The 20,840-nt window shown below is 40.3% G+C and overlaps 1 protein-coding gene across 2 annotated transcripts in view; it reads right to left on the bottom strand.

The window, feature by feature from the left end:
• Window positions 1-20,441, bottom strand: part of kcng2 (potassium voltage-gated channel, subfamily G, member 2) — a 32,088-nt gene extending 11,647 nt beyond the window's left edge. Inside the window, exons 1-3 of one of the 2 annotated variants that reach the window (XM_015357634.2) lie at window positions 20,312-20,441; window positions 19,796-20,091; window positions 11,440-12,309 (exon numbers count right to left, since the gene is read on the bottom strand). In XM_015357634.2, the coding sequence (XP_015213120.1) occupies window positions 11,440-12,207 (768 nt within the window). In that variant the 5' untranslated portion in view covers window positions 12,208-12,309; window positions 19,796-20,091; window positions 20,312-20,441. Of the gene's footprint in view, window positions 1-11,439; window positions 12,310-12,460; window positions 12,549-19,795; window positions 20,282-20,311 lie in introns of those variants that run through there. The other variant, XM_015357635.2, reaches the window with a different exon arrangement.
• Window positions 20,442-20,840: the final 399 nt, after the last annotated feature.

Genomic DNA, 20,840 nt, shown 5'->3' with positions numbered 1-20,840 from the left:
ATAGCTCATCTTTCGATCCAGCAGCCAGGATTCACATAACCATCAGGACCCATCCAGCCCCTGAGTGTTTCAGAATGATTTTCAAGCTATACCTATTCTTTATTATAACCTAGAAATAAATAAAAAGCAACCTGAATAATCAGAACAATCTCAGGAAAGATATTGCTCACACATTGCACTTCATACTTATGGAGCGTTCATACTTATGTGATTGAACAATGGCAGCCTTCTCCTTTCACAACCACAACCCAGGATTTTGGATTGATGACAAGGAAACAGTACAGCCCAGGGAAGTGCAATTTGTTTTTCACGACTTGAATAAATCTGTACATTTAGAAAAGAACGGATAAAATCTTCTTCGGTACTGCGTAAATGGAAAATTCTTATTGCCATCAGTTATTTTAGGTAAGCCACCGGATGACCTTAAACAAGCAAGAGCTACACATGAGGCCCAGGAAGTCATCAATCACAACAACAAAACTAGACAAGACCGGAAAACCTGCTGGATTTTGTTATAAAAGTGACTGCAGAGAGGGGTTTGTTTGCAAGAATTTCAACATTTAAAATAATATGTAACATCATAAATCATTCAAAGTATTCGGTGGTTTATTGGGCTGGATGTGGCATATTTTGTGCCTCTGAAATTTGTGCACTTTCTTGAAGGATGACAGAAGTATAACTTGCTCATCTGTATCTGCTTAAGCTTTACTTGTGAGGAAGGTCACTCATTTTTTTAAATAAAATTAACATTAATGGGAACAGCACAGGTCAGGTTGCATTCAGATAATACCAACAACACACTTTATCCTTCCACAGATACTGTAGTTAACAGTTAATATCTATGTGCAGAAATAATTAAATCATGCACTGTAAACAAGCTAAAATTATCCACATTTGCTATCAATATTCCTTAAAAGAAACAGTTATTCACAAGAAATAACAACACCCCAAAATTAACCATATTGAAAGGTTTTCATTACAATAATAATTGGCTTAACCCGCCCAGCTGAGGGCTAACCTTCTGGCCAGAGGGCGAGGAGGCTGGGACCCCCATACAGAGTGAGAGAAAGGGATTAGATCTAGAATTTATAACTTTTTAGGTGAAAAAAAAAAAAGACAACAAGAGGATTAAAATTACTGACAGCTAAGGCGGATTGAGTTTGTCTGTTGGCATCCCTCCCGAATTTTCATTATAATTATAACTCCTTGTACAAGCAGCCCCACCTGCGTTCTGTGCCAGAAGCCCCCCTAAACACCAGATCTGGTAGAGAACAGAGAAAATCATTCAGTAGTAGTTTTACAGGGGAACTTTAGGGAGGGAAGATTGTATAATTTCAAAGTGGAATTCAGCCAGGACACTGGAAGTTAACTCTTTTGAAAAGTGCCAGGGGATCTTCAATGCCAAAGCAGTCAGGACCTCAGATTGATGTGTGGCAACCTGGTTTTCCTAGTAGATCTCTGAACCCCAGTCCTGACTAGGCCCCGCCTTGCTGAAGCTCTGAGATTTGAAAGGATCAGGAGACAGTGTGACAACACTGCTGTCACTGAATATTTACAGAGACATACAGTAGAAATCCTAAACTGGGAACCCATGCCTTAGGGTCAAACATTTATTTAAAAAAATAATAACATAGTAATCTCTCTACCTCATCTACACATACAGAACAGCAGAAGGGCAAGTATACTGAGAATGACATTATACACAGTGAGACCATCCTGTTTTGCGCTGTGTATGCTGAATGCTGGCTTAGGATATGATCACACATTATAGTGAGGATATTAGAAGGCCACAGGCACCTGCTTGAAGATTATTCTTAGGTCTACAATATGAAATATGTTAAAGGAAATCATGCATGTTAACCATTTCAATTAATTTTCTTTACCTAAGGGTGGATAATGCATTCAAGATACCTCGGTTGGTAAAGAGTGTGTTACAGGTACTTTAGAGTCTGACGGAGCAATCAGTAATTACAAGTGAAGATGTGAAGCCACTTCTGCAAGCCTTTTTATGTAGTAACTTTGTACCAGCAATCAAAGGCCAAACACACGGCTGTTTCTGAACCTGTGAAAGACTGCCTCACACTTCCATTAAGATCCAGTAAAACTCCTCCAGAGAAGCTAAAAGCTATACTTGTCTGAGGACATCAAAGCATGTAAGGTGTTGAGTGCAGTAAACAAAACGTTCCAGCATCAGCAATGGCAGAAGCCTTTAATCAAAGAGCTCTGTGCGGGATGTGGCTGTACAGTACATGACATCATGTCCCAGAAGTGGCCTGCATCAGCTCCACAAAACCATGGACTGTCCACTTGCAGGCTGATAGTCTTTCTCCCCTGCTCAGCCTCCGTCTTCTTTCTTGCCTGCCTCCGTTGGCTCGTTTAAAATCGGCCGCTTCAGCACATGATGCGAACCCACAGGGCAACACCTCATGGCAGTGCTGCCCTGTGTGAAGATCCCCCACAGCCAACTACAACTCAACTCCGACTGACAGGACAGAGGGAACCCGCCATGTCAAAGCGCACTCTGCTCCTCAGAAAACATCACCCAGAACTGCTGACCTCAAAAAAACAAAACAAGAAAAAAACAAATCGCTGGTGCAATCTAAGACAAGGTTCCCTTCCACTGAGGCACAATGTGAATGGAACATGTATTTGAGACATCATCAGTAGAAAACATATTTGAGCTGACTTGAGGCTTTACTCCTCAATGAAAGAGGGAACAGCTGGCACTACTCATTGAACAGGCTGAGGTCTGGATTAAAAAAAAAACCAACAACAACCTGACCCATCACCAATGCCGAATTCCCAAATTAATACTTGATGGCAGTTTTTCTTGGACAGATGTGAGCACCTTCAGGCTATATTGATGTTTTTTTGATTGGATCTGGACATAAGTCCCTGTTTTGCAGACCACATACAGTCTGTCAGCTTTGGAAGAATACACCTACGCAACCAAAATGTGCCTTTAAGTCTTAACAAATCCTTACATGTTTATTACTTTAAGTTAAAGCCTTTAACATGCCTGTTTCGTGTGCTTATTTACATAGATGGGGTATTGCTTTTCAACCTCCATAATAAGAAAACATAAGAAAATAAGATAAGAAAGGTTACAAACAAGAGGAGGCCATGCGCTCCATTTAGCTAGTTTAGTAGTTAGTAGCTTCCTGATACAAGGATTGCACCAGCTCTTTCTTGAAAGAAGCCAGGATATTGACTTCAACAACATGGCTGCCTCCAGCACTTTGACATACAGTAGAACACATTGTCTTTATCTATGCCAGCATTCAAGAGTCGTGTTTAGTGATTCGTCCATCCTAGTGAATGAGGGCAGACAGACTGAAAGAGAGTGAGAATCCACTTGTCTTCAGTTTCTGAAAAAGAATTTTAGCTGTTGTCTAGTTGTGTATTCAGCTATCATTAGCTTTTGTACTAATATCTTGGCTGCATTCAATCAGTAAAGTATTTTACCAATTGGCACATCTGCCACTGAGACTGGAAAACTGAACTCATCCATGCTCTCTCTATACCTGTCAGTAAGTAGTACTCAGCTCACTAAATGAAAAGTTTCTTTGAGCTGGTTGAAAAGATATGGCACCTGAAATAGCATTGATGAAACCAATTCATATATTATCAATAATATTTTTGGTTTGGCAATATGAAAGTCAATATTTATTTGTTATTGCATTAGTCAAAGTAACTCCATATACTGTGATTTATTTTTATCCAAAGGAGTGGGCTGACTAATTTAAAGTACTTCATAACTTTTTAAAATATTTGGCTAAATAAAGGATAATTATCTGCTTGACTTAATTATTCTCTTGTTGCATTATTTTACCCCAATGGTTAATTAAAATAGAGACCAGATGAGAACAATCCATTAAAGAAACTTCAAAGTTTCTCCACCCCTCTACCCAAACACTTACTTCAATGTACAGTATTTATGTTCATCTGTTTTTACATTTACAGAAAAGGCCTTGAAACTGCAGGAATTTAAAGTCTCTAATACCCAATGGGGCAAATGAAAGATATTTTTAGCGTTTCAAGGTTCAGTAGTTAAAAAATAATGTGTAATTTCACTCATATTTACAGAACCGGTAAATACAATTTCAAAAGAGATGTCGGCTTCATTGCTGAAGGATAAAAACAGAGCCATTTGTACGGTTTGTTTAAGGACTCTCCAAAAGCTGTTTCTCCCTTTTCCAAGCTTGCATTTGAGAGGTGAAAAAATAGCTTTGAAATGACTACTTTGAAAGTAAAGTGTCAGAATTCATACCAGGAAGAAAAACCCCTGTAATTAAAATGATATATATCATTATATATCTTTGATTAATTAGTATCTTGTATATGCATTTCTAAGACTATCATTCCTTACATACAGTGTAGCTAAATGCAACAATTTAAATTTTGCAAGTCCAAGTATAAGTCAGTTCAAAGTCTGAATAATGTGCTTATTGACAGTGCTGTGGGGGTGCAAAGTCACCCCTAGAAAAAAGGCTGTTGGCAAGATGAGAGGAGTGAAAAATTGAAAACACTTTTAAGTTAGAAAAAACCTTGTATTCTTCTTTTTGATCTGGTGTCAGCTGAGCTCATTTGTGTGAATGTTATGCAATCCCAGAAGTCTCCACATATTTATCACTCAATGTGCTTAGAGAAGGTGCTGAATACTCTAAATATTGTCTTTGCCACACGGCTAACTCTTCCCTAGCCTTTCGGACACTAATATATGTTAAATCAATTAACACAATTCAAGATTTACAACAAAATAAAGGATTTGAACACTGCTATGAAAAGCTTTTAAGTAATTTGTCATATGTTTTATGATATGCCAGCAGCCATATCTCCCTGCAACATCTGGAAACCCACTGAAGCTAAGCAGGTGTGAGCCTGGTCAGTACCTGGATGAGAGACCTTAGAAAAACTAAGGTTGCTGCTGGATGAGGTGTTAGTGGGGCCAGCAGGGGGCACTCACCTTGCGGTTTATGTGTGTCCTAATGCCCCAGTATAGTGATGGGTATACTATATTGTAAAAGGCGCCGTCCTTTGGATGAGATGTAAAACCAAGGTCCTGACCCTCTGTGGTCATTCAAAATCCCAGGGTGTTTCTTGAAAAGAGTAGGGGTGTAACCCGGGCACCCTGGCCAAATTTCCCATTGGCCCTTACCAATCATGGCCTCCTAATAATCCCCATCTATAAATTGGCTACATCACCCTGTTCTCCTCCCCACTGATAGCTGATGTGTGGTGAGCGTTCTGGCGCACTATGGCTGCCGTCACATCATCCAGGTGGATGCTGCTCATTGGTGGTGGTGGAGGGGAGTCCCCATTACATAAAGCACTTTGAGTGGAGTGTCCAGAAAAGCACAATATAAGTGTAAGCAATTATTATTATGTTTTAAGATTCACTTTGTAAGATTTAATCAAAAGTAAAAAAATAAACATAGTGACAATCCACTTTATCTTCACTTACAGTATCTATCAAATCAGCATGTTCGTAAAAGGTGTTCCTTGGTGTTGTGAGTTGTGAGGGCTTAGATAATTTGAAAACCTGCAGGAAAAGTGACAAATGTTGCAATCTGTATGATCTGAAATAGACATGTGCAAAGGGGAATTGCACAAAGCCCCATGCCTAAAGGTATCTTGTGCTTCAGCTTTGTATCTGGGTGGTAGCCTGCCAGTCCCGATTGCATTGTGGATACAGGGCCTGCTCAAACTTCATATTGTCTGACGTGTTTGAAAGCGTCTCATTGCTCGGCTGACTCTGCACTGCCTTGGGATGCTGTTACAGAATTACAGCAGTGAAGAAAGTCTAGACCACGCCAGCTTGAAGGTCTGAGAGTGCTGCACAGAGTGCCTCTAGTTGAGAGTGAAGAAGATTGATACACTCTAGTAAAGTGGACCTTCCCAAAGATCACAACAGGAGACAGTGACTTTCAGTGATTCCAGAGGTGTTACTACTATAATGCTCTATGCTTCAGGCCTGCTGGCACTTTCTGTGACTTTGAAACACTTCAAACTGCGAATCCTAACATGAATGAATGTGGCAAACCTGCATTTTATGAAAAAGTAAAATAGAAAAATCTGAGAAAATGGTCTGTGATGCTGTGAGTGTTCTTTGTTTTCACATTTTTTTACAGTACCTTAATCCTTTCTGCTTATTGTTTGGCCTAATTGTTCCATTTTCTCATTCATTTTGTTAGTCAATTATATCCCCAACTGGAAGCTGGCTATCAGCTAGGAAGAAAGAGCTCTGATGTTCCCAGAGGAGTGGTTATCATAACCCAGATTCTCTTTCCAGTCTTCTAACAAGTCCAATAAGTCCAGTTGTGAAACCTTTGCTTCCCTACTCCTGACACATGACCACTTAGAGGACAGAGCTCATTTTCACCCTCCAATAGCTCAGTTTCTCACAGGATTGATTTGGAAGAGATCATTCTCAGTCTGGTTCCTTGTTATCTTCCTAATACACTGACAAGAGTCCTTTCATGCCTATCTTATCTTATGCTTAAAGTACTGGGCTATCAGCTCTCCCTGAGGTGTTTGGACATTGGGTGACAGTATCTTTGGATGCACTTAAATTACATTTAAATTGTTTTTAAACTGTAACCAGATCTATCCATTTGGTTAGACTAAACTGTATTACCTTTTTAATATAAATGCCTTTTCTCTTTCTTCAAATAGCATTAATCCTCAGTAACAATATCCAGTTTTTCCTGCATCATGTGGTTCCTTCATATCTAAGACATGTGAGAACCCACTCATCTCTCTTTATTTTCTACTCAAATACTTTGCCGATTTCCTTATCTTATCAACTTTGTGTCCAATTTCTGCTGTCACTCCTCTACACACATGAAGAATGTTCCACTAGCAAAGTGTTGGTTTATATTTCTTTTTCTTGTTCCTGTTGAGTGTGGAATTATCCTCTGTTTGTTTTTTTGACACTGCTCAGCACTTGAACATCTGCTTATGATTTTTGATAATGATAGGTTATAAGGTGTCGTTCGAACCCCTTGCAGCAGAGCCACCCACTGCTAGCTCCCATTGGCCAAGTGTTCCCTTGGTTTCAACACTATGAAATTCTTAATTGTATCTAATGCAGCTCCAAACGTAACTACAGTAGGAATGAACCTATCAGAACTTTGTCATTCAGCTCTGCAACCTCACAATATTTTAAATGAATGATAAATGTCCATAAGCAGAAAACAATTATAGTATAAAGGTCTAATCAGTCATGTTATCAGCTCAAGTAAGAGGCCTGAGAATCGTGTGGGAATGGAAGCTGGAATACCCTGGAAATGCAAGCAGAAGGATCAGAAATCCTTTCCTCATGTGTCTCCCGGTCCAATACTGTGGAATTCAATAGTCTTCATGTTTAACATACTTGTTGTGTGTTGATAAAACACCAGTAAAACAGCAGAACATTAACTCGGGAATTATTACAGTCATACATTAAACAATAGTCCAATTAAAGAAAGAGGGAAAATGGGATAAGAACAGAGCCTCTGGCAAAACTACTGTAAATATTGTTTTCAGGAGCCAAATTACTTCTGTTTCAAATGAAATAAAAAATCTGGCTGGTCCTTTACTTTGTCTGTGGAGGCACACTAAAGGAAAATGTTGGAAATGCAATTTTCAGTCGAAGAGAAACAAGCCACAGTGTCTGGGTGCAGTCAAAACACATTTGTTCTAATTACAGCATGATTCATCTCTGGACCTTTAAACAAAATAGCTATTTTCTTCCTTAAAAATGAACGCAGCTAGGATGAGGTCATATGTCTGGTTAATTAAAAAATCATCATATACAAAACAAATGGAAGATGCCAGACAATGAGCATCAGCTCCCAAGGCAAGTCAATGGCAAAGCATGGTATTAGCAAGTGTTTTTAATACATTGGGGGCCAATTCTTTTAAGATCTACAACTACCAATTGAATCCAAAACTACAGCTTTTTGAGAAGTACAAACACTGTTTATTAAAATAACTCATTTTAGGAAAGCTGTGAAGAACAAATTTTTGTTGAATTTACATTTACTGTACAATTCCATTCTGGAATCTTAAGCCGTAAGTCCTGCCCAAACATGTATAAAGGACTTTCTGTAACGAACAATGTAGGTTGCTATACAGGATATTAAATGAAATACCTACAGTATAAGATTGCAATTACATTAAGGCAACTACATATAACAGACACTCAAACATGACCCTCTTAAAATCTTTTAGAACTTTGATCCTTTCAAATCAGGATTGTCTTAATTGCTTAATTGACTCAGGTGCTGATGGTCAATGTTATCCATGTTGTCAAAGTTGATACCCTGGCTGCTTTCCAGAAACAGCTGGATGAGATTCTCAGATCAATTAGATACTGACAAGCAAATGGGCCAGATAGGCCAAATAGCCTGTTCTTGTTGGTGACCTTTAATATATTTCTATGGTTAACTGAAAAAAAAGATTTCAAATGGAATGGAACAGAAGCATATGCAATAATGCATATAGCCAACCACAAGGATAACTTGTGCTGTTCCATCTTCCTTCCTAATCTCTCCTTTCTGGCTTTCAGGCCCATTAGCACACACAAATCTTTCTTGTTAACTTGAACAGGAGTTTTTGTGAGCTATGGTGAAGTGAAATGAAACTGTTACAGACACACGCTTCCCCAGAACACTCTAGAGCCCTAAGTCTCTGGTGCCTGCGTTCCAGCAGGCACTTCAGAACAGTCTGGACCTTGTCAGGAATCTGCAGGTCAGGTACTCAGAGGTGCAAGGTAAACTACCTGAGCTTAACAGTACAATGAGCAAATCGCACAGCACTCTCAACACCTGGGCAGTGTGGACTACAGCTCTATAGTCACCTAAGGAGACACAGTGCAGAATGATGGGTAGTTGGGAAAAACCCTGGACCAAAACATAGTATCAGTGAGAAGCCATGGTTGCTTGTGTACGAATAAGCCTTGTATAAGGGTAAACAAATGATAAGCTTCTTTCTATTTAATACCTAATATCTAATATCTATAAAATATTCATCCTGGCATGGCAGAGTAGTAGGATGAGTGCCCAGCTCCATTTCTATTGAGGAACAGGGACTGATCCCTAAAGAAGATGATAAAAGTAGCTAATCAAATCTCTCCTGCATTATGTCACTGTACAGCGTGTCTCAGAACCTTTTTACATTTTAGATTATTTTGCAGAACAAATCCCACATGTAATAATTATAATAATAAAAATAATAATTGCTTACACTTATATAGCATTTTTCTGGACACTCCACTCAAAGCACTTTACAGGTAATGAGGACTCCCCTCCACCACCACCAATGAGCAGCATCCATGATGATGCGACAGCAGCCATAGTGCGCCAGAACGCTCACCACACATCAGCTATCAGTGGGGAGGAGAGCAGAGTAATGAAGCCAATTCATAGATGGGGATTATTAGGTGGCCATGACTGGTAAGGGCCAATGGGAAATTTGGCCAGGACGCCGGGTTACACCCCTCCTCTTTTCGAGAAACGCCCTGGGATTTTTAATGACCACAGAGAGTCAGGACCTCGGTTTTACGTCTCATCCGAAGGACGGCGCCTGTTTACAGTATAGTGTCCCCGTGACTATACTGGGGCATTAGGAACCACATAAACCACAGGGTGAGCACCCCCTGCTGGCCCCACTAACACCTCTTCCAGCAGCAACCTTAGTTTTTCCCAGGAGGTCTCCCATCCAGGTACTGACCAGGCTCACACCTGCTTAGCTTCAGTGGGTTGCCAGTTGTGAGTTGCAGAGCGATATGGCTGCTGGCTCATGTAGCCCATTCTTTTCTATTGTAAGTCCTGGTATATAGAATTTTGTAACAACTTCCTTAAAAGTCACCAACATGGTACCCACTCCCTACTCCTCTGTCCTATCCCCGTCGTTACTCATTTGTCCTAACCCTAACTCTACTCCTCTGACCTAACCCTGACCCATCTTCTTCCTCTGAATGTTGGAAACATTCAATTAAGACTTTTAAATAAAATACAGAACAATAAACATTTAGTGTAAATCACCAAATTGCCTCTTAGTTAAATGTTAAGATCTAGGAACAACCTAAATTATAAAGTTTTAATTAGGTAATATGTTGAGGTGCTATAATATTTTCTCATGTGAAATACACAGGACATTTAGTCTTTTTTTCTCGCAAAATATAAATCTTTTTCCTACCACCAACTCACTGATAGATAAAGTGACATGATGATTTAAAGTTACTGCTGAATATGATGCAGTCAATAGTCACTTAATTCTCTTTTTTTCCACTGAAATTGCATTTGCAGTTTGAGACTGGAAAATGTATCTAACACATACCTGTACTGCCAGGGTTATGTAGTGGAAAGGTAGTACATTCACAGACCCATTAGTCTCTCATAAAAATAAAAGGCAGTTAGGTGACAAACCTATATTGTTTAAGTATTTCTTGGGAAAAAAAAGGCAGACGCAGCATTTTTTCTTCAAAGTACTGAACATGTCTTAAGCCTTCAACGTTAAATTATTTAGATTGTGCTTGTTTTGATGCACTCGTTTTCATTAATTCCCAATTGACAATCTACAGTATAATGTATTCAAAATTCTGCAGCCTTGCCTTTGTCCAAGGGCCGTCTTGTATTTTTCCATTATGAAGGGCTAATTAAGAAAGAAAACAATTTGTCCTAATGTTTACATTTTAGAATCTGCTTGCTTTGATTCCACCTTCCATTGCAGATAACTAGTTGCTTTGCATTTCTTTTTTTACTGCAATTGCTGATATTTGTAAAGAAGTCTGAAGTTTTGTTTGATGTATTCGAAGCATGACTGAGAAAGATCCTTTTGGAAGAACTACTAAAGCCCTCTTGAGGGATACAACAAGGTACTGTATATTCCAATCTAACCGTACAGCAATTAAACATAGTATTTTTACTGTTCTTCTTTACTATCATTTGTTTTTCTCAAATTTCCATAGCAGCAATTATTATAATTATCATATCAGACTAGGAGAAGATCACTGTGTTTATCTTTGAGACAGTAAACGTTTGTTAACATAACAAAGACAACATCACACTCAACAGCCCTGGAGTTAACTTTTGCTGGGCAAATTACATTAGTATTGCCACATTGAAAGATCTCGAATCACATGCTTCTTCACTGTAAGGTCTTTTGCAAAATCTGAAGCACTGTTACCGACAGGTTTTGGAGAGTAAAAATTTAACTTATGGGATATCTGATTGTCCTTTTGTCCTTTATTAGCTGAACAAGTCTGCTTGCTAATGAAGCCTCCAAGCCCACAGAAACTCATATTGTCCAGCAAATGTTTTATGGCATATTATTTTACGTCGTGTAAAAGGTATTTCACCAATAACAAACCATGTCTTGGAGCTGCCTGCCAATCCTTAGGCAGCCCTGCAGGCCTGGGAGGGATCGAAGGGGGCAGATAAAGTGTGGACTCACCCGCTCCTCCTCCTCTCTGAGGTCCGGCATGGTGCTGATGCAGAGGGTGACGGCTGTGATGGCCACAAAGATGACGGACAGGCAGGCGAAGATCTTCCCCGGCAGGCCCGAGTGCGGGTTCTCCACCATGTCCCTGAGCTTCCGCATGCAGCCGCCCATGCGACTATCGTCGGAGAAGGTGCTGGGCGGCGGCTCCTCGCTGGGCGGGGAGGTCAGCCCGTTCTCGGCCCGCCGCGCCTCGCTGCGCTCCTCCTCCCTCTGCCGCAGCTTCCGCAGGCAGCACCACTCCAGGTTCTCCTCCTCGACGCCCCAGTAGAGCAGCTCCTCCTGGAAGGACAGGGCGCACATCTCGCGCAGGAGCCGCAGCTTCCCCGCCGCCAGGAAGGTCATGATGGTCCTGAAGGCGCTCGGGCTGCGGTCGAAGAAGAACTCGTTGCGGCTCATGTCGTAGTCGTCGCAGACGTCCATGATCTCGTCGTGGTTGCTGCAGGCCTTCAGCTTCCCCAGCCGGGTCAGGGGGAACTCGTCGAGGGTGGTCCAGGGGATGCAGTACTTGATGCCTCCCACATTAATGATCACAGACCGGCTCCTGCTGTCCTCCAGGTGCGATCGGCAGCAGAGCTCTTCTCCTGGGTGGAGAAGCTTGGCCGATTTGTAGAAGACCCCTTTCTTGGTGCGGACCTCGTGCAGGTTCTCCAGCGGGTTGAACGAAAACGTAGGGAACTGGCGTTCGGAGCTGCCAGACAGTAAGGCCATTTCCTGATACATTGGTGCAGCTGTGTGTCCTCTGAGCCGTAAGGCCACCAGAGGTATGGTCTTGCTGAAGGATGGCAGGGGAGGAAGTCACCCGTTCAAAATTAATCCTGTTATCTGGGAGGCAATGAAAAAAAATGATGAGGGGTGGAAATATTACACCCAGGGAACACAATTAGAGCCTTTTAATTAAGATATTTTTTGCTGTTAGAAAATTGATTAATTTTTTTCTTCACACAAATCTGAAGCATAAACAAAACTAGTTCACCTTTCTAGTCTAAGCTCCTCTGGCCACGTTTAATCTCTGTTCATTTTATATACGGTCCTTCTAAAGATGTTTCTGCTTAGGCTGATATCTGTAATGATAAGATAGAGTTTGGTAGACATAGAAGATGTCTCTGAAGCAAATGCCATAGGTGATTAGCCAGCAGCAAATTAATGTTGAACCATGTCCTGAGTGTCAAGATTGGCATCCCTCCTCCTCCTTATTTAAGCCTGGCGCTCTCGCTATGCCTGGCTCAGCATTGGGAGATGGATGCCCGGAAGCCCGCCTACCAGTGGGTCCAGGAGAGACCCGGAGGCATAGGCTTCATCACGGCATCCTGACGGGGCTTGGAGCGCCTGGCCTCATTACTTTCTTTTAACTTCTTGTTCCTGATCTGGATCCTGTTCCGGATTTAAATTCTGTCTTGTCTTGGATGGATCACCCAGTTTTTGGACTTTGGACTGCACCCCGGATTTCCCATTTTGATGCCCCCTGAGCACCGGATCACCCCGTCCTATCCTGCTGTACCTTCCCCTGATGTCCTTCTCCACTTAAGTCTGGATTATACTGTCTGCATAGGGTCCTGAACTATGCTTCATGGGAGCCTGGACTGGCTCTCATTACACTGAGGACCTGCAATGAACCATTTGTTATGTAATTTTTCAACTTGTGGCAGTGTACATATAATAGGGGATGCAATAATTAAGAAATTAGACAATAACCCTAAGTGCCAAGAATGCAGTCTATTTAATATCGCAGGCTAGCTCATGAAAAGATCAGACTATGCGAGGGGTACCCACAGAACGCAGACAGGTGCACTTTTTGAGCCTCAGCTGCCTGTCAGGCAAGCCTGTTTCAGATACCCACCACTTTGTGCATAAAGAGCATCTCCAATTCTCGGTCCCAAAGGAGACTGAGTGACAAGAATATGACCAGCAGTGCTCAATATGCTCGAACACATGAGTCCCGATGCTACTTCCTACTCAACCAATAACTCTAGGTCTCAACTCCCTTCGTTGTCATTAGATTCACCACCATTTGTGCTAACGATGAAGTGTTAAAAATGATCTACAGTATCTTAAAGTCAGTCAGGTCTCCATTGTCCTGGGTTTTTTAATGTAGTATCAGCCACCAAAAAATAATAACCCTGTACTTTAAGAAGATAAAGAAAAATGCTCCCTGGGTTCAGTAACACCAGCATACCTGTTTTAATATGGAATTGTAAGTCAGAGATCTATGAGCAGAAAGAAGGATTTCTACTGCTTTTTTTGTAAAAAAATACTTTAAGGGAGTTATGAAAAATGAAATCTCCAGGCTCCTAAGCAGATCAAAAGGTAAAAGCACGTATTCTGAACCCAGAGTGAGTTCTGTAATCCAAACATGAATAGTCTGACTCTGGGCTGTGTCATGAATGAAGATTGCTAAAGAGTGGTGGACCATTAGGCAAGTGTCCACAGGGTATGAGATGTCTTGAACCAGCCAGAGGGTCTTATTCTTCCTATGCAAAAATGACCTCTGTGACCCGCAAGCTTGCAGTATTGCTGCTGAGAGTCACGTCACTTCTCCAGTGCTGAGGGCAGTGTGCAGCTTGAAGTCTCCTCTCCGGAAAGAAGAAATCAAGAACGGAAAAAAGGAGAACATACTCATATTGTTGCTGAATTTACTGCACTCCTTTAGAGTTAAATGATTTAAAACTAAGGAGCCAAATTTCCTAGTTAAAAGAATCAGTCATGACTTCGAGTGCTCCAGGTCTGCTGTGAATAAAGAGAAAGATTAATTTGTCATATTACGCAATCATCTGTATTTTCATCTTGGAAATTTTATGCTGTTAATATGAACATACTATTAGTTGTTAGTTTCTAAAGCACGAGGCAGAATCCGATTGGTGCCTAAAATGAAACACTTTCTGGTGCAGATTTGTCTGTTTGTGTAAGCGTATCAATCACTTGCATTTAAATGCAATTAAATGTGTCAGCACATCCTACTGTATGGATTTGCATCATAATTGGCTCCTTTCAGTTGTCCAAATATAACTAGCAAAGAGCGCTAGTTTAATTGTTTACCAGATATAGGTATTTTTAGACGTTGCGGTTTTTCTTAGTAATCTTGCCATTTTTTACAGATTAGCTGAAATTTAAGGTTGATCATTAATCTGGACCAATGCACAAATAAATGTTAAGCATATGTTTCAAACAAGCCATAATATATTTCTTTTGAAAATAGCTGTAGATATGCTAGGCTAGACCAGACCATATGCTTTTCACTGACCCATTTATAAATTGTCTGTTATTACAGAAGAACATTTTATTATAGCTTTTATAGTATCAATGTTCTTTTTCACATGTGAGATAACATCACAAATTCAAAGCCAAGTTGTCAGTGCATGGAATTGAGAATTCATTTTTTTCTTCTAATTTTTAGGACTTTGCAAAACAACAAGAGGCCATTGTTTACTATTTTTTAACTTTTATATTCAGAATAAAGAAGATTGTGAGGTGATTAAATAACTTTTATTTTGTTTTAAAATATAATTTAGTATATAAACTGCAGCCATATCACCCTGCAACTCACAACTGGCAACCCACTGAAGCTCAGCAGGTGTGAGCCTGGCCAGTATCTGGATGAGAGACCTCCTGGGAAAAGCTAAGGTTGCTGCTGGAAGAGGTGTTAGAGGGACCAGCAGAGGGTGCTTCCTCTGCAGACAGTGTGCATCCTAATGCCCCAGAATCTCAACGGGGACACCATACTGTAAAAAGGCACAGTGCTTTGGATGAGATGTAAAACAGAGGTCCTGACTGGTCATTAAAATTCCAAGGGTGTTTCTTGAAAAGAGTAGGGGTGTTACCCCGGTGCCATGGCCAAATTTCCCATTGGCTCTTACCAATCATGGCCTCGTCATTAGTGGTGGTGGAGGGGAGTCCCCATTACCTGTAAAGCGCTTTGAGTAGAGTGTCCAGAAAAGCGCTATATAAGTGTAAGAAATTATTATTATTATATCCAGAGAGGTAATGACTAAATTAACCCATAGGACTACTTCAGACAAACAGGGACACAGAGACATGACTAGATTACAAGAGTCATTTCTTTGCATGTAGGGCTGTTGATGTCCAGAACAAGCAGATTCTCTGAGATTATTAAAGACGAGGCTGGATGAGATATATGGATCAATGAGCTGCTTGCAAACACGTGATAATGATAGTACAATTTCATTTAATGGTGCTTTAGAAAAGCTCAAAGCATTGCACGATACTGCATGTGTAATACACAGAGCAGAAGTAAAAACAAAGAGAAACAAAAAAGCCAACTACATTCACCCAGTAACAACAGTAAAATGTTGAAAGTTTACACTAAGTACAGTACTTCCCTGCTTGTGTTCTGCTTGACCACCTGTCACTTCTTATCCTTAGACTAACTTGCTAAGTGCAGCACAGCTTTGGAAAGTCTCCTTCCCTCTGAAAGAGAAGAGATGAACTAAATGGGAATGTATGTTTGTGTTGCATCAGCAAGCTGACGTCTCTGCAATGGACTTTTCAATCGCACTTGATTCATTTGGCTCCTTACCCTTACTGGCAACACATATATTCCTGTCTCGACTCATTGGCTGCAATAGTCAACTCACATAACTGATATTTTAAACAGAAGCAACAACTGCACGGAGAGTTCCCAGCAAGTTGAAATAACTCTAAGAGCAACACACAGAGAGCTGGGGGTCGCACTACCAAGTGTTCCCCTGGAATAGAGCATATCCCTTTGATGAAACTGGTGGCACAAACAGAAGAAGCAAATAAGATGCCTTTTCTCCAGAAGTTGTTCTTCTAAGGAGAGGGAGAAAGCTTCCTGGTAATTGGTACTTTTTGTTTGCAAAGCATCCTTGTCCCTTCTTGTTTCTTCACTGAAGTTATGTTATGAAATGTTTATCCTTTACTTACTGCAGGAAACCAAACTCTGTGTCGAGAGCAACATTCTGATAAAAGTAATAAATTAAAAGAATATGGCACTCGGCATTTACAACACATTCAATACAATCCCTTGTGCAGCATCATCTTGGCTGAAAGTACTGTTGTGTAGCAAGTGCCCTAGTACTGAACCCAAGCCAAAACCAGCAGAACTCTTCACACTCCCCACTTCTATTCCTGTACTATGAGCAGCAGCCATTAAACAACCACACACTGCTTTGTTTGTGTGCGCTCCTTAATGTGCCTGCTTTTGTGTCAGATGCCTGTTACCTCCACCCCCAAGCGACTTGTTTTAAAATGGTGGGGCTGGGGTCCTTTACAGACGTGTTTCTATATTTTTTCCCCTATTTTGCAAAATAAAAAAATAATTCATGAACACAATGTAGATGGAAAAGCATTTCACGCGCACAAAAAAAAAAAACAATTCTTATGTATCTCATGTAAAAAAGGGTGTCCTACGGTGCAAATACCCATTCACAGGGGTCGCTTCAAACACCTTTTTATCTGTGTTTTTCAGAAACATCAGTCATCCACCATTTATAACACTCCAAGGTGTAAAACCAGCTTCAGTCTGGAAGACAACAGTACTCTTAAACCAGAGCCGGCTAGGCAGCCATGAACATGATAACAGCCAGTTTAACTGAAGACACACTGGAAACGGTATGTGGTTTTGGCAAGCTTTTTCATTTCTCCACTCCATCTCTCTGACTCTACACTGCAGGTCCCCAATTATCTATTGTACAACCCACCCCAGTTTTCCACTGCAGGTCCCTGGTTCTCTACTGCAGGACCCCGGTTCTCGACTGCAGGTACCTGGTATATACTGTGGTGATGACATACAGTATCAAACCCCACCAGGAAGTGGTGCATTAGCCTGTAGCACAATGTTTTTCTAAAAGGCTTTTCAAACGGCACATTGGCCAGTTTTTGCACAACCTCTTCAGTCTTCCTTATTCTTAAAAAAAAAACAAGTAAAGGCTACCATGGAATGAAGTCATTTCCAATATCCGCAAATTGACCTGTAAAATTAATGTATTGTATCGCTTACGGCCGACAGGCACTGTGTAAGAGCCGGCGTACCAGAGCAGGTGATGTCACCGCCCTTCCCTGTGATAGCAGGACTACAGCTATTGGGCTGGGGGGAGATCTCTCGTTAGCTCACGGGGCTAGGTTGCTGCAGAGAGACGCGGGAGTCCCGGGTTCGAGCCTCAGTCGGGATGGGGCCGACCTAATGCGGCAAGGGCGCCCGCCTGAGCCCCCGTTGCGTTACAGAATTTTACATTAGGAAAGATAAATACTGACATCTTGTAGCTGACCCAAACTATTCACTAACTGGTTAAAAACAATTAGATTTTCTTTGTGCTTATTTGTAGACACTTCTTACTGACCAGTCATTCCTCTTCAACATGTTGTAGTGAAATTACAGACTTTAGCTAGTGATACAATAGTCACATTTGCAACTGTTTAACCAGTAAACACCTGTAAGCATCAATAAAATACAGTACCTCAGTCAGTGGAGTTGAAATAAAACTTTTGAAATACCTTATTTCACTGTATAGGTTGTGAAGACTACACACTTGCAGGCTGAGCTTTTATTGTATCCAACATTCTCTCTTTATGGCACATAATAGTCAGGATTATGCCAATCTTTTCATTTTTTCCAGTCTTCACTGCAGGTTACAAAATATAATTTAGAGGATTTATTTCCTACATTTTCCACATCACATCTCAAAGGGGATGTGATGTAACACTAAGTACATATAAAACAAAGATAAGTCTGTGGCATACACATGTATTTTTATGTTACACAAGATACTCAGTATGTCTCATGCTACCATACTTCTAAATTCAATTCACAGAAGGTTCACTGACCATCATATGAATCGTGTTTTCTCCTCTAGCTATGATTTTAAATATTCAAGGGAAATACATTCAATTCAAGTCAAGGTGCTTTATTGGCATGACTCTTGAACTGACTTCCCTGTACCTCACAGTAAGCTTGTAAATATCCATAAAATCAAATGGTTATTAAGCACCCATGAATTAAAAATGACATATTTAAAATGTTTACATTTCACACTGATTTAAAAATAAATATGAATGCATCTTCACCTCCTCCTCATCATAGTCTTTTGAAATTCTCCCTTTTACAAAATCTGTGCAAGGGTTTTATTCCTTTAGTCTAAACATTCTTAGCATTACTTTCATTAGATATTCCTGTAAGCATCTATGCATGATATAACGTTTTCTGGTGTTTTCAATAAATAAAATCTTTTTTTTTTCAAAATCGCATGATAAACTGACAAACTGCCATTATCCGCAAATTGGCTTAATGTGGTGTAAATATTATTATAGTAACTTTTTTCTAATGCTAATCCTAAAAAAGTTAAAGAGATTATCTTCTGTGGAGAAATAACACAAAGTGACAGTATGATTAACGTTTCATTGCTTAATGAATTCAATTACGAGCTACACAGTTCAGAGTTTACATCAGCTAACAATCCTGGACCCCAAGTAGAAAATCAATATCGATTTGTGCTATTTTGAATTTAAAAAACGTGAGCAGTGCGAATGTATTGAGCGCTGTAAAAGGTAAAAGTGAAGATACTCTTGGATCCCCAACTTCGCTTAGAAAATCTCAGGGAGCTGTGCTTTATAAATCACTAACCACATATGTACAGTATCGCTGTTATTTAATACGGACAGCTTTTACGCATTGGGTATTTTCAGTTTGGTAACAATGAAACGACTCAGTCCTAAATGTTAACATTTTAATAATAACAATAAAACATTATCATTTATCATTAATCATTAGTCCTGTGATAACAACAGATTTCTTTATTTTTCTTTTAGCTTTCCTTAAGACAGTACGTAGCTGAATGCCCTGCGCGTTTATTCCGATGATATAATGTACTTGTATGTAAAAAGCTTTGGTTACAGACGCGTTAGACGCGTAATTCTCGATTTTTAACACTATGTATATTTACAGTACAAAGCTATCCAGTTTAGGCTGTAAAATAAATTGTTGCCCGTATATGTAGGATAAATAACATACTGTGCCTCATCTGGCTTTAAATACACATTGTATCACGAGTCCAATTCAAACGGGGAACTAGTTGTGCAATAAACTAACTTTAGTTTAAAGAAGTGTAAACGCATAAACTGTAATCTACATGAAGGCAAATAATGAACTCAAAAATCGTTTATGTGTTAACAGTGATTTAAAAAAAGTGACTTGTTCTGCTCAACTGTTCTCAGCTAGAAGGATTCGTGGCCAGTCGCGTTACACTGTCAAAAACCAAACAAAAACAACGCGAAATAAATGTTAATTTTGCTTTATTTTCTCTGAAATAACGCTGTTCATTCAAATGCGCATTCTTACCTGATTCCCGATGTGTCCATTCAGAATTAACCAAAACGTCCTCAAATTTTAATACGAAAAGCCCTATTATCCATTTTTTCCCAGAGCTTTTGCATCGTCGGCAAAAAGACCAGCGCTGTGTGCATATTGCCTTGCATGGTTCTGGGCTCCTAGATCTTTACTCCCGTTTACGTCCAGGTGTGCAGGACAGGTAGCGTCACGTGTGGCTCTTTCGAATCCCTTTAAGTTCTACAGCTGTTGAAAGTTATTCCAGAAGAGGATACTGCAGCTGGTCCGACTGAAGTTGCAATCAGCACCTAAATGAAGAGGGGAAAGGAGGGGACAACTTCGTTATCTAGAAGGACATAACGTCAACGAATGCACAAAGGAGACCAAATCGACTGCCTTCAAAATAACACCGCTAACACATTGCTCAAGCTGAAGGCGTGCTGAGGCGTTCACAACAGTTCGTACAGCAGGTCGCAGATAGCTGCGTAGAGCAGACAGCGTCTATAGAGTAACATGATCCAGACTTACTAGTTAGGCTACCCCAGACAGAAGCGAACAAGAAAACAACTAACAGAAACCTAGTGCAACTGGCAAAAGTGAACATTTGTAACGTAGAAGTGGCTTTTGGTCTATCGTCCCGTATTCCCTTTTTTTCTTAACTTCTGATGACTCTGATGGACGGAGTAAACAAGAGAGGGGGCAGCACGAGCACACAGCAATATTAAAATAACATAATTTAGACGTGTGATGTATTCATTTTCTAGACATATTCTCAAATACTTGAGACCGAGCTGTACTGGTTTGTTTTTCTATCGGTATTAAAATACTGTGTACGCACAGTTCTATAAAATGTATGTCACCTCGGTAAATCACAGCAACTAAAGCTTTGTGTACAAACGCAGTGCTAAAAACCATAACCTGCCCCAAAGCAGATTCGTTTTTGAACTAAAGTCTCCTAGATAACCGATGGATATAATGTAAAGGAGCAGCAGTGGGGCTCAAGGCCAGGGTTGTGTTTTTACTTGCAACAGATCATGCTGCGTTTTTTAGGAACATC

This window comes from Lepisosteus oculatus, chromosome 10 (assembly GCF_040954835.1).
Source record: "Lepisosteus oculatus isolate fLepOcu1 chromosome 10, fLepOcu1.hap2, whole genome shotgun sequence".
Lineage (NCBI taxonomy): Eukaryota > Metazoa > Chordata > Actinopteri > Semionotiformes > Lepisosteidae > Lepisosteus > Lepisosteus oculatus.
Note: the sequence above shows the minus strand (reverse complement) of the source record. Positions and strands in the feature narration are given on the sequence as shown.